Source organism: Mustela lutreola, chromosome 4 (assembly GCF_030435805.1).
Source record: "Mustela lutreola isolate mMusLut2 chromosome 4, mMusLut2.pri, whole genome shotgun sequence".
Taxonomy (NCBI): Eukaryota; Metazoa; Chordata; class Mammalia; order Carnivora; family Mustelidae; genus Mustela; species Mustela lutreola.
Genome location: NC_081293.1, coordinates 42,455,758 through 42,480,227, shown reverse-complemented (window position 1 = coordinate 42,480,227; position 24,470 = coordinate 42,455,758). Strand labels below are relative to the sequence as shown.

The 24,470-nt window shown below is 44.0% G+C and overlaps 2 protein-coding genes across 3 annotated transcripts in view; one reads left to right on the top strand and one right to left on the bottom strand.

The window, feature by feature from the left end:
- The window catches only part of WAPL (WAPL cohesin release factor), a 79,285-nt gene extending 66,239 nt beyond the window's left edge, over positions 1–13,046 (bottom strand). For both annotated transcript variants that reach the window (XM_059169716.1, XM_059169717.1), the window contains exons 1-2: positions 12,722–13,046; positions 9,050–9,570 (exon numbers count right to left, since the gene is read on the bottom strand). In XM_059169716.1, the coding sequence (XP_059025699.1) occupies positions 9,050–9,548 (499 nt within the window). In that variant the 5' untranslated portion in view covers positions 9,549–9,570; positions 12,722–13,046. The remainder of the gene's footprint in view (positions 1–9,049; positions 9,571–12,721) is intronic.
- LOC131830108 (uncharacterized) lies at positions 11,618–18,256 on the top strand. The gene is made up of 3 exons (XM_059172495.1): positions 11,618–11,626; positions 13,037–13,647; positions 17,854–18,256. Exons 1-3 carry the CDS (start codon positions 11,618–11,620, stop codon positions 17,903–17,905), a joined length of 672 nt encoding a protein of 223 aa, XP_059028478.1. The 3' UTR covers positions 17,906–18,256.
- The last annotated feature ends 6,214 nt before the right edge of the window (positions 18,257–24,470 follow it).

Here is a 24,470-nt window from a genome sequence, read left to right as displayed (position 1 = left end):
TGGGTATCTTTGTGGTGGCAGGTTGTGACTGAGAGGTAAAGCCACTTCTATCCAAAGTGGCTTCACCTCTCAATCACAGTCTACTAACTACCTAACCTGTTCCAGTAACCCCATTCTTAACTTTTATTTAGTAAGACTCTTAGTATACTGACCCCTCTTCTCTCCTTTCTCCTATCCACCAGCCTTGTCCAGATCCTAAACATTTTAAATTCTACAGTCCATCATTTCAATCACTCTCTGGGCGATACCCTAAATTCTTCCTTCTCTATCTGTTCACACCACATCTTGTTAGACAAAAATGACCATCCAGGATAATCTAATTTTCCTTTCCAGTATTCTACATTCTGTGCAGGTTCATGGCTAAAGGTGGGAGGAGGGGCACAAATATAATGAGGGAAGTTAGAAACTGAGTTTCTAATGGTATTATCTTCACTAAGGTCTCATTAATATCCAAAAATTGTCTCTTCACAACTTCTTCCTTCCATTTTCTGCAACATCAATTTAAACCCTTTGTTCCTTCCTTCACTCCAGCCCCTGCATTTCCTTGCCTTTCTTTCCCACTTCCGGGGATAACCTCTTCTATCATTTCATGGGGGAAAAAACACTTTCCTCCATAAGCCACCTTATCTTCCACCTCTCAGGAAGCTCACATTCTCAACCATCTTTCCTCCTGTCCAGAAAACGCAGCATCCTTCTCCCAAGACCTCTCTCGCCCCTGTGCTTTGAAGCCTATGTTCTAAGGCTCTTCCATGCAATCAAACCTTGCAGAACCCCTCTCATCACCTCATAACTTTTCAAAACCTCTCTTCTCCCCATCTAACATCTTTAACAAGTCATGTACATTCTTGCTACCCCCATACCCTCACTATGTACTCACTACTCAGACTGTTTCAACCCAAGCTGCATACTCCAATGCCAGCTTTGTGGTCCTGAGAACATTCCAATTCAGTTGATCCTTCATGAACACCTTTTTGCTGGCTTCTATAAGATAGCACTGACTCAATGTGCCTACTGATGCTCTGCTCTTATTCAATTTCCTTATCTAGTTTTTCTTCTCTCCATCAAATATTACAAGTTCTTCATAGCACAGTGCTTTTTCCTCTTACATTCTCAATTACTTCATGTAATCCTGTAATTTCAAGTAACATCCATTCACTCATTCATTTACTATTTACTTTAAGTAGGCTCCACACACAAGCAGGGAGCCCAACAGGAGGCTTGAACTCATGACCTTGAAATCAAGACCTGAGCTGACAGGAAGAGTCAGACCTTTAACTGATTAAGCCACCCAGGTGCCACCTCAAATAACATTTATATGCTGAATCTCAAATGTATTATCTCCAACCAAGACTTCTTATCTAAGTTCCATACTAGTATATCCTAACCCTCACAAACACCTCAAATTCAATGTGCATAAACCTGAACTGATGAACTTGCCCTCAAAATGTCCCTTTATCTCAAAGAATGACATTACCATTTGTTCAGGTGCTCACATTAAATACTGAGAATCATTTTTAACATCTCCTTCTTCCTTACTGCCCATGCTACTAAGCTGTCACTTTTATCCTTTGCTCAGTACAGCAGGTCTCAAGTTAAATGTTAGCCTTGCCCCTACCCCTCACTCAGACCAGTAAATAGGCTATTATACAATTTCACAGGACCCTATATTTTTCTTTCCACTTTTAAAGTTTATTTATTGGGGCACTGGCTGGATCAGACGGTTGAGCAGCTGCCTTCGGCTCAGGTCATACTCTCAAGGTCGTGGGATGGAGCCGTGCACCAGGCTCCCTGGCAGGGAGCCAGCTTCTTCCTCTCCCTCCACCTCTCCCCCTGCTCATGCTATCTCCATCTCAAATGAATAAATAAAACCTTTTTCAAATGAATAAAAAATAGGGGTGCCTGGGTGACTCAGTTGGTTAACCGATTGCCTTCGGCTGAGGTCATGATCCCGGAGTCCTGGGATCAAGTCCTGCATGGGGCTCCCAGCTCCGTGAGGAGTCTGCTTCTCCACCTGACCTTCTCCTCTCTCATGCTCTCTCTCTCTCTCTCAAATAAATAAATAAAATCTTAAAAAAAAAAAAAAAGTTTAAGTAATCTCTACACCCAATATGGCACATGAACTCAGTTCCCCAAGATCCAGTCACATGGCTCTTCTGACTCAGCCAACCAGGCATCTCAGATCCTTCTATCTTTCTATAATTTTCAGCACACTTCTTATTCTGTCTTCAATCTACTGCCTTGCCCACTAGAATGTGAATAAGACAAGATCTTGTTCTTTGGCATAAATGAGCTCTCAGCATAGAGGACACTAAAATAGCTGAATGGTTGGAAGGCAGGCATTCCCCCAGACCTTCCTACAAATTAATTTATCCTCCTCTACTATCAGGGCTCTCGAAAAGTTGTGGACTGCTTCCTGGAGTCAGAGATTGGACCAGAAAAATATATGTGTCATCTGGCTCTAAATTCTAAAAATATGGCATATGGAAAATCTCTGAAAAGCATCAAGTATTATACAAATGTGTTGGTCATTGTTTTAAAAGCAGTTACTTATTAATCAGCGGCAATCAAGAGTTCCATTCCCAGAGGGCAGAGATTATGCTTATAATTTCTAAGTTTCTATGTACTACCCTCCCATGGCTGGTATTCAACCTGGATCCAAAAAGAAACTTGTTAGTGGTCTACTGCACTTTTGTTATTTGCTCAGACCCTGAAAATAATTCTCCTTTTACTAAAAAAATATTTTACAAGAAATTAAAAGTTCTGGAGCACCAGCTCGCTCAGTCGGAAGAGCATGCCACTCTTAACCTCGGGGTTGTGAGTTCCAAGCCCAATGCTGGGTATAGAGATTACTAGAGAAGTTAATAAACTATGGGGCGCCTGGGTGGCTCAGTGGGTTGAGACCTCTGCCTTGGCTCGGGTAGTGATCCCAGAGTGCTGGGATCGAGGCCCGCGTCGGGCTCTCTGCTCAGCAGGGAGCCTGCTTCCCTCTCTCTCTCTGCCTGCCTGTCTGCTTGTGATCTCTCTCTCTCTCTCTCTCTGTCAAATAAATAAATAAAATCTTTAAGAAAAATAAAATTAAAAAAAAAATTCTACTTTAGAACAAAATAAGCAAAATTAATCTTTCAGAATTTGCATACTGAATTTCCATTTGTATATAACAAAAAATTAAAAATAGAAGATACTTATTACTTATAAAAATAAGGTCAGTTTTATTGACTAAGTATTATAACTACTTAGGCCAAAATTCTTATTAAAATTACTTAAATAACAACAAGAGAGGATCTATAATATGTTCCCATCAGTTATTTCCAACATCAAAAATGACTGTACAGTGACACTATTATTTTTTTAAAGATTTCTTTATTTGGGAGAGAGAGAGAAAGTGCACAAGTTAGGAAGGAGAAGAAGAGGGAGAGAGAGAGAATCTCCAGCAGAATCCCTGTTGAGGAGTCCAATGCAGGACTTGCTCTAAGCCAAAATCAGGTGTCACCTCACTGAGAGCCACCTAGGTGCCCCAGTGACATGTTATTTTATTTATTTTTATTAACATATAAAGTATTATTTGTTTCAGGCACGCAGGTTGACATATTTTAAATATAAGTCTTTAAATATGATAAAATTATGTTCATTCATGAAAAGAACACTGTGGATGTCTTTCAGATCTTCTACTAGTAATCCAAATTATTCACTAAACTGTCCTTTACCCTCTATAAAATGGAAATAAAGCCTGGCTTACATAGTTGTGATTAAGGGTCAACTGATACATAAAGGGCTCAAAATAAAGTAGGAGCTAAATAAATAATAGGTCTTTTATCTACTTCTCTTAAAAAGAATTTTAGTTGCACCTGGGTGGCTCAGATGGTTAAGCATCTGCCTTTGGCTTGGGTCATGATTTCCAGGTCCTGGGACTGAGCCCCATGACAGGCTCCAAGCTCAGTAGAGAGTATGCTTCTTGTCCCTCTCCCACCCTGCTTGTACTTTCTCTCTCTCAAATGAATAAATAAAATATGTGAAAAACTGAATTTTAGGTACTACTTAAATATATTCTAAACAATATATTCAGTACCTAAATGAAAGCTAGTAACTGTTCGTGATATTATACTTTCAGAATTCTTTAATAATCCTCATTAGACACCTATACTTTATCCAATAAGCAGATGAAAATCTCATCTCACCTCAGGAGTTCCTGGCCTACTTTAAGCTTTCAGGAATAGAATAATGCAACCCTTTATAAAAATCATCTTTAGTTCCTAATCAAGGTTCTTAAACTCCTGACAATAACATCCATCTAACACACAAACACTCAGTACAGCTTTAAGCAAATGGAAAAAAAATATATTGGCTACGAAACCAGTCATGCAAATTAAGATCCTATGCAGTAGTTATCTCAATATTTGGCAGGATGTGTAGACTGAATCCCAGCTGGCTGGCAAGGAAAGTGTGCCAAGTAGAAATATAAGTCTTTGCATACTTTATTCTAGAGTCCTGATTAAAAACCTGTAGCAGAAAGCACAAAGACGGAAAATGGAAACAGCCTCATACAAAAGGCAAGAGAAGCCTTCTTGTGACCCTAATACAGCCCTTTAAAGAACTTTTTAAAGAACATTCCACGACCTCATAATTATAAGGGCAAACCTTTAGGTCCTGCTAAGGGCCATTTTTAAGCAGCACACCTGTTTAAAAACTCACTTTAATAGCAATCACAACTTAAGTATTTGCGTATAAAACACAAGTCCTGAATCTACACTGAAATAATCCAGGGAGGGGCACCTAGGTGGCTCAGAAGGTTGGGCCTCTGCCTTCAGCTCGGGTAATGGTTTCAGGGCCCCTGGGAGCCCCGCATCCGGCTCTCTGCTCAGCAGGGAGCCTGCTTCCCCCTCTCTCTGCCTGCCTCTCTGCCTACTTGTGATCTCTCTGTGTCGAATACATAAAATCTTTTAAAAAATAAAATAAAATAATAATAATAATAATCCAGAGAGGGGTGCCTGGGTGGCTCAGCTAGTTAAGCATCTGCCTTTGGCTTGGGTCATGATCTCAGGGTACTGAAATGGAGGCCCAGGTAAGACTCCCTGCTCAGTGGGGGCTTCTCTTCTCTCCCTTTGGTGTGTGGGTGCTCACTCTCTCTCCCTAATAAGTAAAATCTTTAAAAAATAACAAAAATAAAAATAATAATAATCCAGGAAGGAAGGCCTAGGTAGTTCAGTAGGTTAAGTGTCTGACTCTTGATTTCAGCTCAAGTTACCTCAGTGTCATGAATCAAACCCCACATCAGGCTTTGTGCTCAGGAGGGAGTTTGCTTCTCCCCCATCACCCTTCCCACCCCCTCTCCCAAATAAATATATAAATCTTTAAAATAATCCAGGGAGTAGAGGATGGAAAGTAGAGTGAGTATGGAGCAAATGGGGCATGGAGAGACAGAGGAAGAGGGAGAAGCAGATTCCCCACTGAGCACAGAGCCCAACCTGGGGCTCCATCTCAGGATCCTGAGATCATGACCTGGGCCAAAGGCAGAACCTTAACCTACTGAGCCACCCAGATGCCCTTAAGTTTTCTGTTTTTAAATGAAAAGTTAGGACATTGGGCACCTGGGTGCCTCCATCGTTGGGCATCTGCCTTCAGTTCAAGTCATGATCCTGGGGTCCTGGCATCGAGTCTCACGTCAGATTCCCTGCTCAGGAAGAAGCCTGCTTCTCCCTTTCCCACTCTCCCTGCTTGTGTTCTCTCTCTGGCTTTCTCTCTCTGTTAAATAAATAAATCTTTTTGAAAAAAAAGAAAAAAGAAAGAAAGAAAGAAAAGTTAGGACATTTAAGCAACTCAACCATTCCTTGCAGTTCTCATTCAGTCTGCAATCTTGCTTCTGGTTGTCTTTCCCATCAAACCTCTATTTGGAAAATGGCAACAATAATACATATCATCATGACCTCATTCTGCATTTCCTCTCCAAATAAGCCAGTTTTTAAAAGTACTCCCTCGAATGAAGTATAATAATATAGATAATGAAACAATTTTACCAGTAGCTAAAAAATTAACCACATATTCCCCTACAGAGAAAGATATGCACCTAACACTTAATGCTAAGAGAAATTAGATACAGTAAATCTGAACCTTTTCACCGATTTGATATAATTCTACAGTGAAAATGTTCTGAATTCCATGGGAAGGAATTTAGCTAGTATGCTTTGAACAAACTTTATCCCAAAATTTCTCAAAGGCTCTTGAATAAAATGACCTGCAAGGGAGTTCTGAGACATTACATGTACAGTTTTATCTTGAGTCCAAAATTTCATCATTCTCAAGGATCTCTAATTCAAAAAAGGCTAGGAACCACTTTAGATTTATAAAGACTCCCTTTATCAAAAATTTAAGTTTGGGTTTCTAAACTTCAACTAAAACCAAAGGCTTGTTCAAGGACAGTAAAGACAGTAACAATGTGACAGACATAGTAAGAGTAGAGTCTAGAAACAGGGAAATGCCCAAATGTTAGAGGGCAGGAGCAAAAAAAAAAAAGGAAGGTCATAATGTACACAAGTATTTCCAAAACTATAATCAACTTATAAACATACAAACCTATAAATGGTTTTTAAGAACTTAGAATAAGGGGCACCTGGGTGGCTTAGCGGGTTAAGCCTCTGCCTTTGGCTCGGGTCATGATCTCGGGGTCCTGGGATTGAGCCCCACATCAGGCTTCTGCTCAGCAGGGAGCCTGCTTCTCCCCCCCACCCCCGCCTGCCTCTCTGCCTACTTGTGATCTCTCCCTATCGAATAAATTAAAAAAAAAAAAAAAAAAAAAAAAGAACTTAGAATAAGACTACCGTAAGAACTAAAACCATTCCTTTAAAGTTCCCTTCTTACCCTACTGGGGGCTGCCAGAGTTGCTGCAGCTCTGAGTGGTCAAAGGAAAAGAGAGGAAAAAAAATATTCATAGAGCTACCTCATGCCCTTTCCACTAAGAATACCTCGTGAAGAAGGAAGAGGGACGGGGCGCCTGGGTGGCTCAGAGGGCTAAGCCTCTGCCTTCGGCTCAGGTCATGATCTCAGGGATCGAGCCCCACATGAGGCTTTCTGCTCAGCGGGGAGCCTGCTTCCTCCTCTCTCTTTGCCTGCCTCTCTGCCTACTTGTGATCTCTGTCTGTCAAATAAAATCTTTAAAAAAAAAATAAAAGAAGGAAGAGGGACAAGATGTTCTTAAACATCTATTTATCTGTATTTTAGTACACATTTTCTCCTCATGAAACCATTCTAATGTTGTCTGGGCTCCCAGTCAGTCCACAGTATCAGCAGCAGAACTACAATTTAGCTGTATCAGACTGGGAAGCTAATATCTCATTTCTACAGAAAACTGTTTCCAGTTCCCACCTAACAACTTCTTATGGTGGTATGGACAGATACAGACCTAACATCAGCAAAACCATATAAGCAACTGCCATTTGTGTACATTTAATTTCTAAGTTCATATTGTTCCTCTACCTAAACATTCATCCTGCTGTTATCCTCTCCCTGCCAGTGACACCCTGCTCTCAAAAAGACAGCACCTGGAAAAGCTGTGTCTGCCTTCCTTGACCAGTTTTGTCACTTCCTCAGCCTCATCTTCCTTCCTCCAGGCTATGTGATCCACAGAGTGGATGAACTATCAGAGGACAAGACACAGCAGTAAGAACACTGGATAACTGAAGTGGAACAGCACTCCCACAGCCACAGTGGAGGGCACACATTATGTGCTCAACGTGTTAAAATCGCTAAGTGAATCTCACTCCAGTTGTGCCACTACCCAACCTTGGATAGCACTTGACCTCTTTGAGCCTCATCTATAAAGTAAGTAGACCTGAGTTAGTTTATTTTGGTTTAACAGTCCTATGATTAACGTTTTTAGAAGCTGATCTGAGAAACAGTTTTTAAGCTGTTTTTTTAATGAAAGTTTATCCTAACCTTAAGTTTTAAACAATGCTTCAGAAGAAAATGTGGGCAAAGCATAAGGACAGCCAAATCAGAATTAACCGGCAGAATCAAGGGAATGACAATAACAGCTGGCTCATCCTCTCATCCAAGGGTGAAAAAAAGAGTGAAAAATGTTCAGCATTTTTAGTAAAACTATGCAAGGCAAAGTCTTTTATTATACTGTTCCGAGGCACTTATATTAAGCCTCAAGTACAAACTCTTCTTAAGAATTCAGTACGAGGAAAAGTTTTGTCTTTACACAGATCTCTTTTCAAAATAAGAGATCTGTATAATCTTTTGTATCCCCAAACTTTGCCAGAAGTTGAAATCTAAGGTCTATTTTCAACTACAGTGCTATCCATCCTTGTCCTATTACTAATAAAGCAAGCATGCTCTCTCCTGCTACCTCCAATCTCAGTTCTTTGGTCTTTTAATTAATTATACTTTCATCACTTACTCTAAATCTCAAATCTTTTACAAAAGGACTAGGGGTAAAATGGACAAAATATATTGTTTTCTGAATGAATACTAGATGCCAGATTTACAAATTAGCACCTTAAAAATACAACTGGTTTTGTGGATTAAAATCTATTAATACAAGTTGCTAACAAGACTCCAAACAAATCTCAAATTGCAATCAAGTTCAATTCTTCAATGTTTCCACAATACCTCCTTAATCTTTCTAAACTAGTTTTGAAGGAAAGCCAAACACTCCTAAACTTAATCCTCAGTGTAAATGCTCATCCAATTTCCATTATCAGTAACAATACAAATCCTCCACAGTAACAGAAATGAGATACTGTGTGATGCTAACCCAACAAAAAGAGATGTTTCTTGCGGAAACGGAGTTACGGATATAAGAAAAACTGTTCCCAAAATGTACCATGAGTAACAGCCTGGAAACATTAATATCCAAGTTGCTTAAATAAAACTTCAACCCCCAACTGGTTTCTTTAAAGTTCTTAAGTCTCTTCTACAAAATTACCTATAGTCCCCATTAACCACAATTGCATAAAGAAAACACAAGAAGCACAGTATTTTAGAATTCAAAGCATTTAACTAAATGGTTTACACAAAGCTCTTCTGGCTCAGAATAAAGAAATTCAAAACTTACCTGAAGTCATTAATTTAGCACAGCTACTTTTGCTTGCATCATCTTCCAAGATTCGGTTTGTGCTCTTTTCTTTCCCAACCAAAGTTTCTTCCAAATGTAAGCATTTATCAGATACAACACTGTCTTCATCCACTGCATGACTAATTTTGCTATTAGCTTCAAGTACAGAAGTGACCTCTTCCAGCTGAGCAGCTTCACTAGATTCTGAATAAGTGGAACCCTTACCCTGGGCTAAATTCTTTGAAGAAACTGGTAGAGACTCATCATCACTATCAAATCCGAAAGGATCTCCAGTATTTTCTTCTTCCACTTTAGGTTTCTTCGGAATTTCTTGGATATCTGGTTTGAAATTGGGCCTCTTCTGCCCTAATTTAGCCATAAATGTGGTCTCTCCCCATTTTGTGCTAAGGGTGGTCCGTTTGTTGGAAAAGACTTCATCAAATTTTGAACTGCCATTTCCTCCTTTCCTACTGTATGTTTTCCCAAATCTGGATGTCATTTTGACACCTGTTTCATATTCTCTGTGGAAAAAAAAAGTAAGAATATATATATAATCACCAAATATGTAACAAATGTTAACACTGAATATAAAAATAAGAACCAGGGATTCTCCCCTTGGGGCTTTTCAAAACTGAAGATACAAACCTGTAAAATGGTTAAATACATATGAGAGGGCGTATAAAGGAAAGGGGTTCATTTTTTATTCTACAGATTTCCAGATCTCCATTTCCTTCTTTCAGTGAGTACATATTCACAAACTACTTAGAAAGTAAGCAAGTATAAAAACTAATAACCAACTTATCCCCCAAACCAACTTAAGAACAGAACATCAACATTGTTGATGAACACTGAAACCCTTTTTTAGGTTTCAAATGAATCTAAGCACTATCCTTATAAATACAAGTTACCTTTACAAAAATAATCTCAATAGGTTATTACTCCTAATATAAAATCTTAAACACAAAACGTTGATTTTTTTCAGGATCTCAGAAATACCAAACAATTGACTAAATTAGGTCTTTGAAACTTCAGGGCATTTATTCAACTGAAGGGGAAAAAGTCAGAAAAATGGTACTATTTTCTCACGTATTAGAAACTACAGCCCCCCCCCCTTTTTTAAGGTTTTATTTATTTGACAGAGAGAAAGATCACAAGTAGGCAGAGGCAGGCAGGGGGAGAAGCAGGCTCCCTGCCGAGCGGAGAGCCTAATGTGGGGCTTGATCCCAGAACCCTGAGACCATGACCTGAGCAGAAGGCAGAGGCTTAATCCACTGAGCCACCGAGGCACCCCAGAACCTATAGCTTTTAAAACAATCTTAAAGGTTCTGATTCTTGGTCTAATGTTGGTTGAACTGCGACTTGACAAATACTCCCTAGTTGGTCATCTTCCTACTCACAAGGAACCATACTTTTTCTATCTTCTTTGTCCCTATAGTGCTGTGCTCCTTTGCTGAGTTACGTTTTCCTGAAGCTGGTGAACTCCAGCATACTAGACTGCTCTGATTATTAAACGAAGCAAAAGAAGCATATAACTTTATTTTCCACTAGGCTTTATAAAAGATAAATGCACTCATCTGATGTGCCTACATAATAACTACTATGAGAAAAAAAAATTTAGGACAGTAAATCAGAAGTAAAACTTTTTTTTTTTTTTTTAAAGATTTTATTTATTTATCAGAGAGAGAGAGAGAGAGCGAGCACAGGCAGACAGAATGGCAGGCAGAGGCAGAGGAAGAAGCAGGCTCCCTGACGAGCAAGGAGCCCGATGTGGGACTCGATCTCAGGACGCTGGGATCATGACCCGAGCCGAAGGCAGCTGCTTAACCAACTGAGCCACCCAGGCGTCCCAGTAAAACGTTTTTAAAGCAAATTACAGTCCTTTTTAAACACTATGAATTCTTATCCATTTCCTACACTTTAACCTTCTAAAGTTTAAATACCGATATGTCAAATATATCTAGAAATAAAGAACTGTCTAGATTTTTTAGAGAAAATCTTTGTATCTTGAAATTTAAAATACGACAACTGGAAATACATTTGTCTTCTACTTTTGAATACGTTTTGATCTACATTTTAAACACATTTTCCTCCACTAACTTAAATTCTTGCAACTTACATCACTATAAACTTAGTTTTATATATATCCAGTAGAGGATTTTCCTCTCATTTTTGGTTAGAAACCAATTCTAATTTGACAAAGTAACTATCTGGTCATCATACAGCTCTCCGTTAAAAGAAAATAGTGTGAAGACCTTCTAATATGACAGAAAACCTTTTCCTGAGATCTATTTCCCATCTACTGTAGATTTACACTAAAGAATCATTCGTTCCTGTTGCATAAAGCCTAAACAAAACTAAGTATATCTGGCAGCTCTAAGAACAGAATAAAGCCCTGATCCACACACCTACATTTACACATACACCAACAAAGCTGGAACATTTTGTATACAATTACATGGTAGCGATCACCTAAAAATGTTAACTAAAGGCCAAACCAAAAATCTAGACTTGAACTCCTTTGGGTCCTGGAGGAAAACGGTCCTGGAACCACAAAGCGTTCACTGTTTCATGTTGAAAGTGTGTAAGCACTTGATATAAAGGAGTTAACTATATTAAGCAATAAGAAAATAATGCTTATGTTTTTTAAGAGTCCACCCTTATAAATATATACTAAAATACTAGTGAAATAACATCAGCAATTCTCTAGCTTTAAAGGATGTGGAACAGAAAGCATGTAGATGAGAAACATTTGGTTAAGAGTAACTATTGAATCTGAACGATTAATACACGGGTGATCATTACATAATACCCCCTACTTCTGACTTCCTTTAGTTTTCCATGTCTTTTTGGAAAAGTCACTAAACAGACAACTGTGGTAGCATTATCTACGCCTAGGGTGTAAAGCAGGTTTAATTCAAGTAAGTGTGCAGACACAGTTGACATTATATTTTAAGAATATCTCAAGTACATAGGCTGTCTTGTTCAGGTTTCAAACTCCAAGGACTTTCCTAACGAAAAAGGAAAGAATGATTCACAACTAAGTCTTTTTCGGTCGTTGGGCCCTTGCTTCTGCCCAAAGCCAGGTCGAATTTTCAGGAAAGTGCGCTAGGATGAAAAGTCCTCACAATTAACCCTCAACCAAGTGCAGCGTCTTTAGGATCCCCAAGAGCTTAGAGGCTTCCACTAAGAAGTGAAAGCCGGAGAGGGCGAAGCTAACCACCCAGAAATCCTCACCTGGGGGCGGTCGGTGCACCGGGAGGTGGCGGGGAGAGGCGGCCCCCTCCGGCTGGAAGCTCACGCAACTTTTCTCTTCCCCACCCCCACCGCCAGGAACGGGATGTAGCTTCCGACGCCCCGGAAGCCTCTGCGACTGATTCCCCAAAGCAGTGTAAGGCCTCGGTGGCGGCCAGGGGCGGAGAAAAGACGGCGAAGGACTCAGGGCTGAAACCAACGCACTTGACCGCGCTTGGGGAGGGAAGTAAATTAGAAGCCGCCCGGAAGGAACTCAGAAAAAGGAAAAATAAGAGAGGAAAAAGAGAGTTCCTCATGTCGTTTCCCTGCCCAACTTCCTCAGAGGCCGTGTAGGTGAGACAGCGAGACTTCCAGACCCCTACCTCCCCCACCCTCCCTGACTCGCTCCGGGCCTAGGCAGCCGCCCGAGACCTCACTTACCCTCGGCGCCTGGCGGGTGCTTTGGCCTCGGGCCGCCTCCGCCTCTCCTGCTCCCAACGGCCCACGGACGGGCGCGGGAGCCCCGCGCGGGAGAACAGGGGCGGCTTGTGCGCGAAGAGAGGCAAGGGGCTCCGCCACCGTCAGAACCCGCGACTCAGCTGTGGGTAAATAGGAAACCCGGTGGAGGAGGGGGGAGGAGCGGCGGCACCGCAACTTCCCTCCCCGCCTTGAGCGCCGCCGGCCGGGCCCGGGTCTAGGCCTCCCTGGCCGCCGCCGCTGGAGCCGGTACCGGAGCTCGCTACGTGCCCCCGCTAGGCCGCCGACGCCTCCTGCGCCGCCGCTTCCGCCGGTGAATGGTCAGCGCTGGAGTTTGAACAGGGCCCTGAACCATCTCAACGCCATTTGCGCTCCCGGCCCCCACCTCCTTCCTCCAACAGCCGCTCGCTCCGTCACTCCGCTTCCCACAGGCCCCGCGCGGCCGTCCGACCCCACAGCCAATCGCGCGGCAGCTTACTCAAACCGCCGCGCAGGCGCCGCTCCCCGCATGCTCCGGCGCCCGCCATTGGTCCGGCCGCGGCGCCCGACGGGAGTTGTAGTCCCGGTCCGCGAGGTCCCTATACTCGGAGCGGGGCGCGGGAGCGGGTGGCGGGAGGAACGGTCGTGGCGGGTCTGACCAGCTCGGGCTCGGGAGCCAGTTTCAGCTCCCGGCCCTGCCGGGAGACCCAGGTGCTGCGGGGGAGGGCCGGGGCCTCAGTGCAGGCAGCTGTGTCAATCGTTTCCCCCCCAGGGACACGCCGGTGTCTAGGGAGGATGGGTTGTGCAGCTGCGCCAGGCCTGCTGGGGCCGCGGCCCGGGATCGGGGAGGTAGGGAGCTGGCGGCTCGGAACCGCCCTCAGCCCGGCCCGGCGGATGCTGGCCCAGCGCAGGTAACGACTGCGGGAACCGGGAAGCCCGATGCGCTGGGCAGGTAACGCCGCGAGTGATGTCGGCTCCCGCCCTTAAATGCTCCCCCTCCGACTCCTCGGCCGTACGTTCATAGTTCTCGGATCTCTCCCGCACCCGTTAAAAGTGACCCCGAGAATACTGGCTGATATTAAGGAATTATCGTTAACCTCGTTGGGTTTGATAACGATAATGTGGTTATGTAAGAACTAATTTTTAAAAAATGACTAAAGTTTTGATGGGTAAAATGATTTCGAGTCTGGTATTTACTTGAAAGTAACTCCTACAAATACCGGGCGAAGGGGAATAAAAGAAACCAACGGGGTGTTTTTCCGTTGTTGCGTGATACGTACACAAGGGCTCATTATTCCAGGCTCTCTAATGTTTCTGAAATTTTCCATAATGAAAAGTTTAGAGCAATGAACCAGTGATTGCCTCTGGGGAGGACAGGGAGGTGGGAGATGAAAGGGGGAAAGTGTTATTTACACTGTACGCTCTTTTGTGCTGTTCGGATTCTTTTTCCAGATCAATGTATTACGTATTCAGAAAGTTGGAAATTTGGGGGTTTTCTGTCTTTTTTTTTTTTAAAGCTTCAGTGGGAAAATAGCATTCTAAAAAGTAGCGCTATCAGTTTGTGTTAAGAGGTACGTGATTCATCTGTCCCGGACAGCCCTGTTGTTGGGTGGGTGGTTAATGGAGATACACCTGGGAAATTAGAAAACTAATTGGTTCTAGTGAAAACCCCGCCCCTTCTTCCACAAAAGGATAATGTGCTTTAAACGCGCCCAGAAGTTACCAAATTCCTCCAATATATTCAGAAAACTCCGAATAAAGAAAAAAAAATAGTTCAGAGATTCTGCAGCCCTTCCCAGTGGGAAGTTAAAGTGGATTTTAGCAGGCTGACTTGTTTGACTTTTGCAATATTGCTTACAAAATTTATATTCTGACATTTACAATTTCCCAAATATCACAACAGTACTTTCTCTTGATTGTTTCAAAATAAATAAACTTTTGATAGCTTTTGTGACTGGAAGTTATAACCAGGTCTGCATATTCCACTGTGGGCAGTATGTGCATGACTTGTATTTGGGTCAGTTTTGTCTTTTTTAAAAAAACCAGCATAGGATCTTATTTTATCTGTTTAGAGATTGCGAGCAGAGCAGAGGTGCTAGCTGCACTTACTATAATTATTTAGATGACAGAGTGGTGGGTGCTAATTAAGGGGTAATTATCATCAGAGGCAAAGGCTAAGATCAAAAAGCCGAAAGTGGTGGAGAGACAATTGCAGGATCTTCCTGCAGAAGTGGTGCTGTGAACCCTCCTGGACCAAAGGATGTATTCTTTATGACCTGGCCTGGTTATTTGGCTGGGTCAGTGACTCCACATGAGGCTTAAGTACAAGAAGTAATTTTTTATAGACAGAGACAATCCATGGAACCCATTTAGGGGCTTTTTGTGCAGTAACTGTGTTTGCATAGCATTAAATTCTTGCCACTCAAAGAGTGATCCCAGGTCAGCAGCATGGCATAATCTGGAAGCTTGTTGGGAATACAGAATTCCTGTCCCCAACTCCACTGAATCAGAATTGGTGCTTTTAACAGGATTCCCCAGGTAACTGGTCCACACAGGAAAGGTGGACAAGTCCTATTTTTTCAAGGATACCTATAGGTTTATCTAAACTCGAATCTTTTTTGTTACGATTCGGGAAGGAAAGAAGAGACCATTAAGAACCTATTATACAACAGATATGATGCCAGGCTCTTCATTGTTATCCCTGTTTTATAGGTGAGGAAATTAAGAGGTTGGCATTTGCTCAAGGTATGGTAACTAATGAGGAAGTCCTACATTTTCCTTTTTTTTTTTTTTTTTTTAAGTTTTTATTTATTTGTCAGCAAGAGAGCACACAAGCTGAAGAAGTGGCAGGCAGAGGGACAAGCAGGCTCCCTCCTGAGCAAGGATCTGCCCCCGCCCCCTCCCCCGCTGCCGCCGGCCCCATGCTGGGCTCCATCCCAGGACCCCAGGATCATGACTGAGCTGAAAGCAGATGCTCAACCAACTGAGCCACCCAGCCGTCCCCAAACATTTTCTGAAACATTGGATACCCATTATTACTTACAGATACTGTTGAATCTAGTAGAAAATGGTACAGGATTTGAAAAGTGGAAAACAGTGCATGTGGGTGTAGTATGTGGAAGCTTAGTATGTTAATCCCGAACAGAGCTGTGCTGGGGCTCTCTCCTCTCCTCCTTTAGTGCCTCATACTAAAGACTGCCTATTCTAGACCCCCTCCAGGAGGAAGTTCAGACTGGGCCTTTAGAGAGCTCCATTCAGGTGGAGTACTACTTTGTTTCAGCCGAAAAAAGAAAATCCTGCAAAGAAAACTACTAGAAGAATCTGTCCTGCCATTGTTGTGTCTTTGTTCTAGCCCAGGCATGGGAATTATTAGAACTAGAGTTGCTAAATAGAGCTGTGTAATCTTTTTCTGATAATGGGTAATAAAATGTATCCCAATTTACAGAATTCAGAGAACTAGAAGTCAGAAATTACCACATTGGTTATAGGAAATTTTTCCTTATCTTTGGATGGGGAATAAAAATTATAAATCATATACTTGCATGTTGTAGTGGTGTGTTACAGTGCCCTACAAGATGAGGGCCAGGCCCTGCCCTTACCTCCCTAACACTCCCCAACCCTTCTTTCTTTTCAGTTAGTCTATTCCCACCCCCACCCCAGTCTATTTTACTTAAATTATAATACCCAGGGTGCCTGTGTGGCTCAGTTGGTTCGATTAAGCATCTGCCTTGGGCTCTGGTAAAGATCCCCAGGTCTTGGGATTCAGCACCCACCCCACCCCCAACCCTCCCACCGCCGCCAGGCTCCCTGCTCAGCGGAGGAGCCTACTTCTCCCTCTCCCTCTGTGCCTCCACCTGCTTGAGCTCTCAAATAAATAAAAGTCTTTAAAAAAATAAAAATTAAAAATAAATTGTAAATTGTAACACCCCAGTCCAAAAATGTTCATTATTTCTACTTTATTTTTCTTCAGGGCATTTATCTCATCTAGTATATCACATTTTTGTGTTTGTATTATATATTTATCTTCCCTATGAGGGAAGGGATTATTATCTCCTGCTAAAACCCTAGCACATGGAAGAGTGTGTAGCACACAGTAGGTGCTCAACAAATACTTACTTAAATGCTCCCCATTTATTTCCTTCTTTCATGTAAGATTGTATCTTGAAAGGAAAGAGACTTGAAACTAACAATAGTTTCCTATAACTGGTAGCACCATAAATAGTTGACTGGGTTTTCCCAAGTGGGGGAAGAATGCTTTCTGGAGTTATCTTTTGTTCTTGCTTTGGATAGGCTTTCATTCTGAGAATTGAGAAGATGAATATTACTATAATCACAATTACCTTGTTTTCCAGCATAATTGGAATATGTTCTCCAGAGATGGTGACATCCTTTGGGGAATAAGCTGCTGTCTAGGTAGTTGAAAGGCAAAGCAAGGCGAATTCCCTGGGGACATATTGCCTGACAAGGATTGGTACCCAGCAACCTCTAAAACTCTGGCTACCTGACCCTCATCTCCAAACAGCCACTTTCCCCTGGGCCCCTCACCCCTAATGCTCTATGGTATCCCCCCCCCCCCCCGCCGCCCCACCAACAAAAACCCTCTTGGGGCTTCCCATCATCAAGAGTAAAACCCAAAATCATCTTGTGGCCTATAAAGCCATGGGCGATTGGAACCCAATACTCCTATCCCTTCCCACCTCACCCAGCCTGCCTCTATCTACTGCTAGAACCTGCCAAACCAGCTCCTGCCTTCAGTCCTCTGTTCCCTCTACTTGTCCTGGAGATAAGCACCTGACTCACTCACTCACCTCTAAGGCCTCCACTCAGGTGTCTCCTCAGTAGTGCCTACCCTAACTGTGCTATTTTAGTTAAATCCCTCACCCTCCCAGCCAAGCACTCCATATCCCCTTTCCTTATTGTTTTTTTTTTTTTTCATGGTAAAATAATAAAAAATAAAAATAAAAAACCTATCTTCATTTTCATATTTTCAGGATATTTTATTGGGCACATAGAAATTTGGAATTTTTTTTATAACTTCCTGGTGGAATTGAAAGCTTTTTAAGTAATACAGAAGATCAATCACAAAAATCACCTGAATTTTCCATCCCTCCCTGTAGGCACACCATTTGTAGTGTGACTTTGCAGCTCCTTGAAGAATCTGGGCTGTAACTTGTAACTTGGGTTGGCCGAAAGAACATGGCAGAAGAGATACAGCTCTGAGCTGGAGTCTTAACGAAAACTTGAACGATTCCACATTCTTTCTTGGATCCCTGCCTCCACAAGGAGAGCAGGCCTGGGCTAGCCTGCTGGAGGAGGAGAAGCCACATGGAAAAGAGCTGAGGTCATCGTACACCAGTCAACAGTCAGCAGACCCCAAACATGCAAGCCAAGCCAGGATTAGCATAGCCACCTACCCAACCTGCAGCTGCCCACAGATGCCCGTGTGAGCCCACCTGGGGCCAGACCAACTGCCCAGATGACTTTAGACTCACGAGCAATAATAAATAGTTATTATGTTAAGCCTCTGCATTTTGGAGTGGGTTGTTACACTGCATTATTGTGGCAATAGATAATTGATGGTTAATGACCCCTCCTTTGGTTCTCAGGCTCAGAAAAGCCTTCCTGACTACCCTGGCAAACTAGCTCAGTTTCCCAGTCTATAATACCACTCTCCAAAAATGATTTGTTTACTTTGTTATGGGTTTCCCATACTAGACTGTCCTTACATGTAAGGACAGAGGCCTTGTCCATTTTGTCCCCTGCTGTATGTCCTCAGTACCCAGCACAGTACTGCTCTGTTCCACTTCATGTCCACTGAGCACTAAAAATGTGGCCAGTCCAAGTAGAGATATGCTAAAAATATAAAATACACATGGGGGTGCCTGGGTGGCTCAGTCCTTAAGCATCTGCCTTCAGCCTGGGTCATGATCCCAGGATCCTACGATCAAGCCATTCATTGCACTGGGCTCCCTGCTTGGTGGGAAGCCTGCTTCTCCCTTACCCACTACCCACTACCCCTGCTTGTGTTCCCTCTCTCATTCTCTCTCTCTCTCTCTCAAATAAATAAAATCTTTAAAAATAAAATATAACACACTGGATTTTGTACTAAAAGGCTTAGTACAAAAAAAGAATAAAAGTATCTCCATAGGGGCGCCTGAGTGGCTCAGTGGGTTAAAGCCTCTGCCTTCGGCTCAGGTCATGATCCCAAGGTCCTGGAATCAGGCTTTCTGCTCAGCGGGGAGCCTGCTTCCTCCTCTCTCTTTCTCTGCCTGCCTCTCTGCCTACTTGTGATCTCTGTCCGTCAAATAAATAAATAAAAATCTTTAAAAAAAAAAAAGTATCTCCATAATATTTACACCAAATACTGAAATAATATTTTGAATATATCAAATAGAATGTTAAAATTAATTTTATCTGTTTCTTTTTGCCTTTTTTAAAAGTGGCTACTAGAAAAGCAAGTTTGTAACCTTGACCATAATTCTTTTTTTTTTTTTAAGATTTTATGTATTTATTTGAGATACATCAAGAGCGAGAATGAGAGAGAGGGAGAACAAATGGGGGGAGCAGCAGGCAGAGGAGGAAGCAGGCTCTCCACTGAGCAGGGAGCCTGATGCAGGACTTGATTCCAGGACTCTGGGATCATGACCTGAGCTGAAGGAAGACACTTAACTGACTGAGCCACCCAGGTACCCCCTTGATTATATTTCTATCAGATAGTACCGATACAGAATTTCAGCAAATATTTACCAAAGGAAAAGATTTTTTTAAAAGGCTTACCGAGGATGCCTGTGTGGCTCAGTTGGTTAGTGTCGGCCTTCAGTTAAGGTCATGATCCCAGGGTTCTGGCACAGAGTCCCGAGTCAGGCATCTGGCTCCTTGCTTGGCAGGGAGACTGCTTCTCTCACTGCCTGTTGTTCCCTTGCTTGTGCTCTCTCTCTCTGACAAATAAATAATAAATAAATAAAAGTTTATTTATTTATTTATGATTCACTAGGTTCTAAAAGTGAGGAGGGAGAGGACTTTCCAGGTTGAGGGGCTGCACGAGTCAGGCAGTGGAGGCCTGAGACCATTGGTGAGTTTCCTGAAAGGAAAAAAGGTTTCCTGAAAGAAATGACCTATTAAGCCACAAAAAGATATATAAGAACCATAAATCCATATTACTAAGAGAAAGCCAGTTTGAAAAGTCCATGTACTATATGATGTTTTGCAAATGGCAACACTGTAGCAGTTGGTGGTTGCCAAGGGCTTACAGCAGCAAGGTGGGAGGAATGAATAGGTGAAGTGCAGGGGAATTTTTAGGGGGATGAAACGCTTCTGTCTGATACCATAATTGTAGATACATGATACACATTTGTCAAAACCCATAGAAGTGTACAAGACAAGGAATGAAGCCTAATGTAAACTATGGACTTTAGTTAATACATCATTTGGAGGGGCGCCTGGGTAGCTCAGTGGGTTAAAGCCTCAGCGTCCTGGGATCAAGCCCCTCATTGCATAGGTGCATCAGGCTCTCTGCTCAGCCGGGAGCCTGCTTCCTCCTCTGCCTGCTTCTCTGCCTACTTGTGATCTCCGTCTGACACGTAAATAAATCTTTTAAAAAAAATACCTCACTTTGATTCACTGACTTAGCAAATATACCACACCAATTCAAGACAGTAGTAATAAACTATGGGAAGGGGTGGGAAGTATATGGGAATTCTCTGTATTACATGCTCAATTTTTCTGTGAACATAAAACTACTATTATTTTTTTTAAATCTATTTTAAAAAATGAATTCACCCTTGCACAGCTAGCTACCAAAATGATTTAAAACATAAATTTAACACACCACTTTCCTCTTTAAAAAAAAATTTAGTGTCTACCAGTGTAAGTTCACAACCACTATGATTGGCTTTGGTGTTTGGCTTTAGTTGTTGCCACTTTACCTCTCCCCATTTTCCAATTCATCTCCTCTCCAGCTAAACCAGACTCACCAATGGTCTCAGGCCTCCACTGCCTGACTCGTGCAGCCCCTCAACCTGGAAAGTCCTCTCCCTCCTCACTTTTAGAACCTAGTGAATCATACACCCTTGCATATAGTCAGTCATCCTCTAACCCCTGTTTCTATAAATTCTAAATTAAAAGTATATACAGAGGCTCCTGGGTGGCTCAGCTGGTCAAGCATCTGCCTTCAGCTCAGGTCATGATTGGGGTCCTGGAATGGAGCCCTATGTTGGGCTCACTGCTTGGCCCAGAGCCTGCTTCTCCCTCTGCCTCTCCTTCTGCCAGTCCCCCCACCCCCAGCACATGCTCACATGCGTGTATGCGTTCTCTCCCTCTCTCTCTCTCAAATAAATAAAACCTTTTCTAAATTAAATAAAAGTAGATATAGAAAACTGGGCATATGGAAGTTTGGAAAGTGGATATGGAAATGCTGAAAAAGAAGTCTGATAGCCACACGCGGGCTAGGGATTGATATCCTTGAGACGGAAACAGTGGGAGCAGAACAAGGCTATTTAATGTCAGTGAAGATCCCTTGGGCTCATATCCCAGGCAAGAGGTGGTGGGATACCATGCTGAGAGTATGATCCATCCCAGCAGTAAGGTGGTGTTCGCTGACTGCCTGTCTCCAGTGATAGGAGACAGGCTGTTGGACTGTCACCTGCTCTGAAAGGCAATCTGTCCCTCACTGCCTCTCACTCAAGCCAGGATGCCAGGGTGAGTCAATTTCAAGTATTTCGCTTCCAGGCCAGATGACAGCATGGCAGTGAGAGCTCCCTCTCCACCTTCATACAGTGGGGCCTCATCAGAATGTGTGAGAAGGCTTCTGGGTGATGAGTTTACAATGCAGATTTCCCCACATCTCCACCTTTCCAGGAATGTTCTATTTCTTTCATTTTTTAAATTTTACTTTATTATTATTGGATTTTAAGTAGGCTTCACGCTGGGCTCTAACACAGGGGTTGAACTCACAACTCTTAGATTAAGAGTCAGCCGCTTAACCAACTGTGCCACCCAGGCATTCCAGGAATGTTCTATTTCTGACCACTCTGCTAATGGGAAACTTATGGAATACTGAGCAAAGATAAATGACTCGCCCAAAATCATTCAGCTACTTAACAGGTGACTGTTTTTCTCCATAAGTCACAGGCATGAAGCATATGTTACCCTGGGTCTTTAACATTGCACCAGGTAGAGGAATCCTATTCTTTTGCTGTCCTTTGCAGCCCGAGGATATCCAGGCCTGGCTGGAGGAGTGAGGATCTGTTTGAATCCTCAGGGGTGTTTAGAAAGGAAGTGACCAGGTTGGAGTCAGAATGGGCTAGTGCCTGCGGGGAATGTGTAAAGAACCTGGGCGATCATGTATCTTATGAGCACTGAGGGTAGAGGGGCAGGGCAGATGGGTGTTTACAAAATCAGATGTATGTACTAACCCCGGGCCCATGCACCTTGTCCTAACCAGGTGGTGTACAATCTCTTCCGACCCTGTCCATTGGGTCCTCCGACAGCATCCAAATGCTATCATGGGTGGTCATCTTCTACTATAAGCTGTTCTTCCTCTCTTCTCTGTATCACTCAACGTGCAGGGGAATCCAAAACTGGCACCCCGGGGCAGAGAAAATGCAGGAATTGGGATTTTTAAGAAATGCTTAGGAATAACCTGGGCTGGCATTTCTTCAGGTGACAACTCCGGCCTTTGGGTGGGTGGGAGGGTAAACCTCCCCCCTCAGTAAACCTCCCCCTCTTTATATCTGCACTCACACCCCCCCCAGGCTGGCCCATAGTTTGGGCATTTGGGCAGCTCTGAAAATTCCCTGGGCTGAGGGGCCTCTCCCAGGGGAAGGGGAAAGAATTCCTTCCTTTGTGCGACTTGCTTCATTATGTATGAGTGTTGCTGGCTCCCATGGTTGAAAAATGATCGTTCCTTTATTGGGTTTTCCCAGCTTGAGGCAAAAGCTTTTGGAAGACCAGGCTGTGCCTGGGAGGATTTAGTGGATTAAAGAATACTGAAGTTGGGGAATTGTGGGGACCTGGCTGCGTTCCAGGAGCACAATGGTGCCTCGGTCACCTTCATAGCCCTCCCCGGCACACACGGTTCCTGTGGCACGTGGAGTTAGACCTGTACCATTGGGACCCCAAATCCGGTGAGGGCACATGCCTCATTTTGCTGTCACCCGCAATGACAGGTGGAGAATACATGATGTCCCCGCGCTAGAAAGAGCAAGTTAATGCCTTGTGTCGTCACAGCTTACTTTCTCAATGTGAAGGGCTTCGAACAGTGCACGGCCGAGTGTCAGCCCTCCCGAAGTAACCGCGGGTACTATTATCATCGCTAGCAGCTGGGCTGGGCAAGGAATCCGACTTGATAACATTTTGGCAATAACCGTGACAAACTATCGAATGTAGACAGGGAAACTCACGCCAAGACTTTTGAAAAGCACCGGCTACGACACCCCTCTGGGTCCTCCGCAGGCGCGGTAGCCGAGCATGTTATGCTCGGGCCAACTGGCCAGAGACACCCAACCTCGCGGTGGTCAGGGCTACCCGAGGACACCCGGAACCTTAGCGGCCGCTTGCGGGAGGAGGTTCCAGCTCAGCAGGACTACAGCCTAGGAGGACCTGGGCGGGGCCTGGCCTTGGCTCCGCCCGAGCGCAGCTCAGTTCGCTCTCCACCGGCGACCTGGATTCCCCAGTGCCAGGCGGGGGCGGACGGCAGTGCAGTCGGAGCCCTCAGTCTGTACGGTGCAAATAAGGTTTTCTCTTTGGGAAAACTTCTCCAAGTCCTGGGATCCGTGCACAAAACGGTCTCTTTTAAAGCGAGTAGCCGGGGCTGTGTAATAATTTACCCGCGTTTGTCTACGCCCACCTGCCTGTCTCTTTTAGACCGACAAATGTTTACCCTGTTCCCACCCAAGTCTAATGCCGGTTTGTTTATTAATCCCAGAGGTTTCAACCGCCTTTCAGTGAGAAAACCCGGCCCAGAAAGAAGCTTCGAGACATTAACATTTCAAATGAAAGAGCTCGGGAGTTGTGGGGGTGGGGAGCGGAGAGGGGGCAGGTGCCCTCATCAGCTTCTACCCGGGGCGGGACCTGATATTTACAAGACAGAAGGCTCCGCTTGGGACCGCCTTTGTTGTGCGGATGACCTCGCGGGCACTTCCTAGACTGATCGATGGCCCAGGGACTAAGCGGGGCTGTCCGGCCTCGGCCCAGGGAGCGGAAGCGGAGTGATGAGCAAAGGCCGGTCCAAGAGTTGCACCCGCCCAAGAGCGCGTGGGGGCTGCCTTCCCCCGAGCGCACCCGCTCTGCTGTCCCGCGCGGTGCTCTAGAGTCGTTGGGAAATCTGTAGCGGTGGTGGGATTGGCCCGTCCACCCCCGCCTGGGCTTTGATATCTTTATCTGAGATTTCTGAGTCCAAAAGGGTTTGGCCGGCCCTGCGCCAACTTGGTGTGGACACCCGGCACCCGATGGTGTGGACACCCGGCACCGTCACGCCTCCCTCTTTCTGAGTCCTATCGGGGTGCGGCCTGTAAAGCTCCCGGAAGGAAGTGTGGGCACCAACCCGCGGTCCGGAGCTTGAGGCCGCCTCGTGGCGCCTCACGAGCTGTAGTGCCCACCCAGCCAGGCCTTGCACTACCCGAGCCTTTGCTGCCAGGTGCACGATTCCTGCCGGTCTTTGCAGCGCTCAGGTCTCCCGCGCTCACTTCTGCATTGCTTCCTCTGTCTTGCTGAAGCTGACATACACAACCAACCT

Coding starts and splice junctions, on each gene's coding strand:
- LOC131830108 (XM_059172495.1), top strand. Junction 13,648..17,853: donor CGGATGCTGGCCCAGCGCAG/GTAACGACTGCG, acceptor CCCTCCCTGTAG/GCACACCATTTGTAGTGTGA.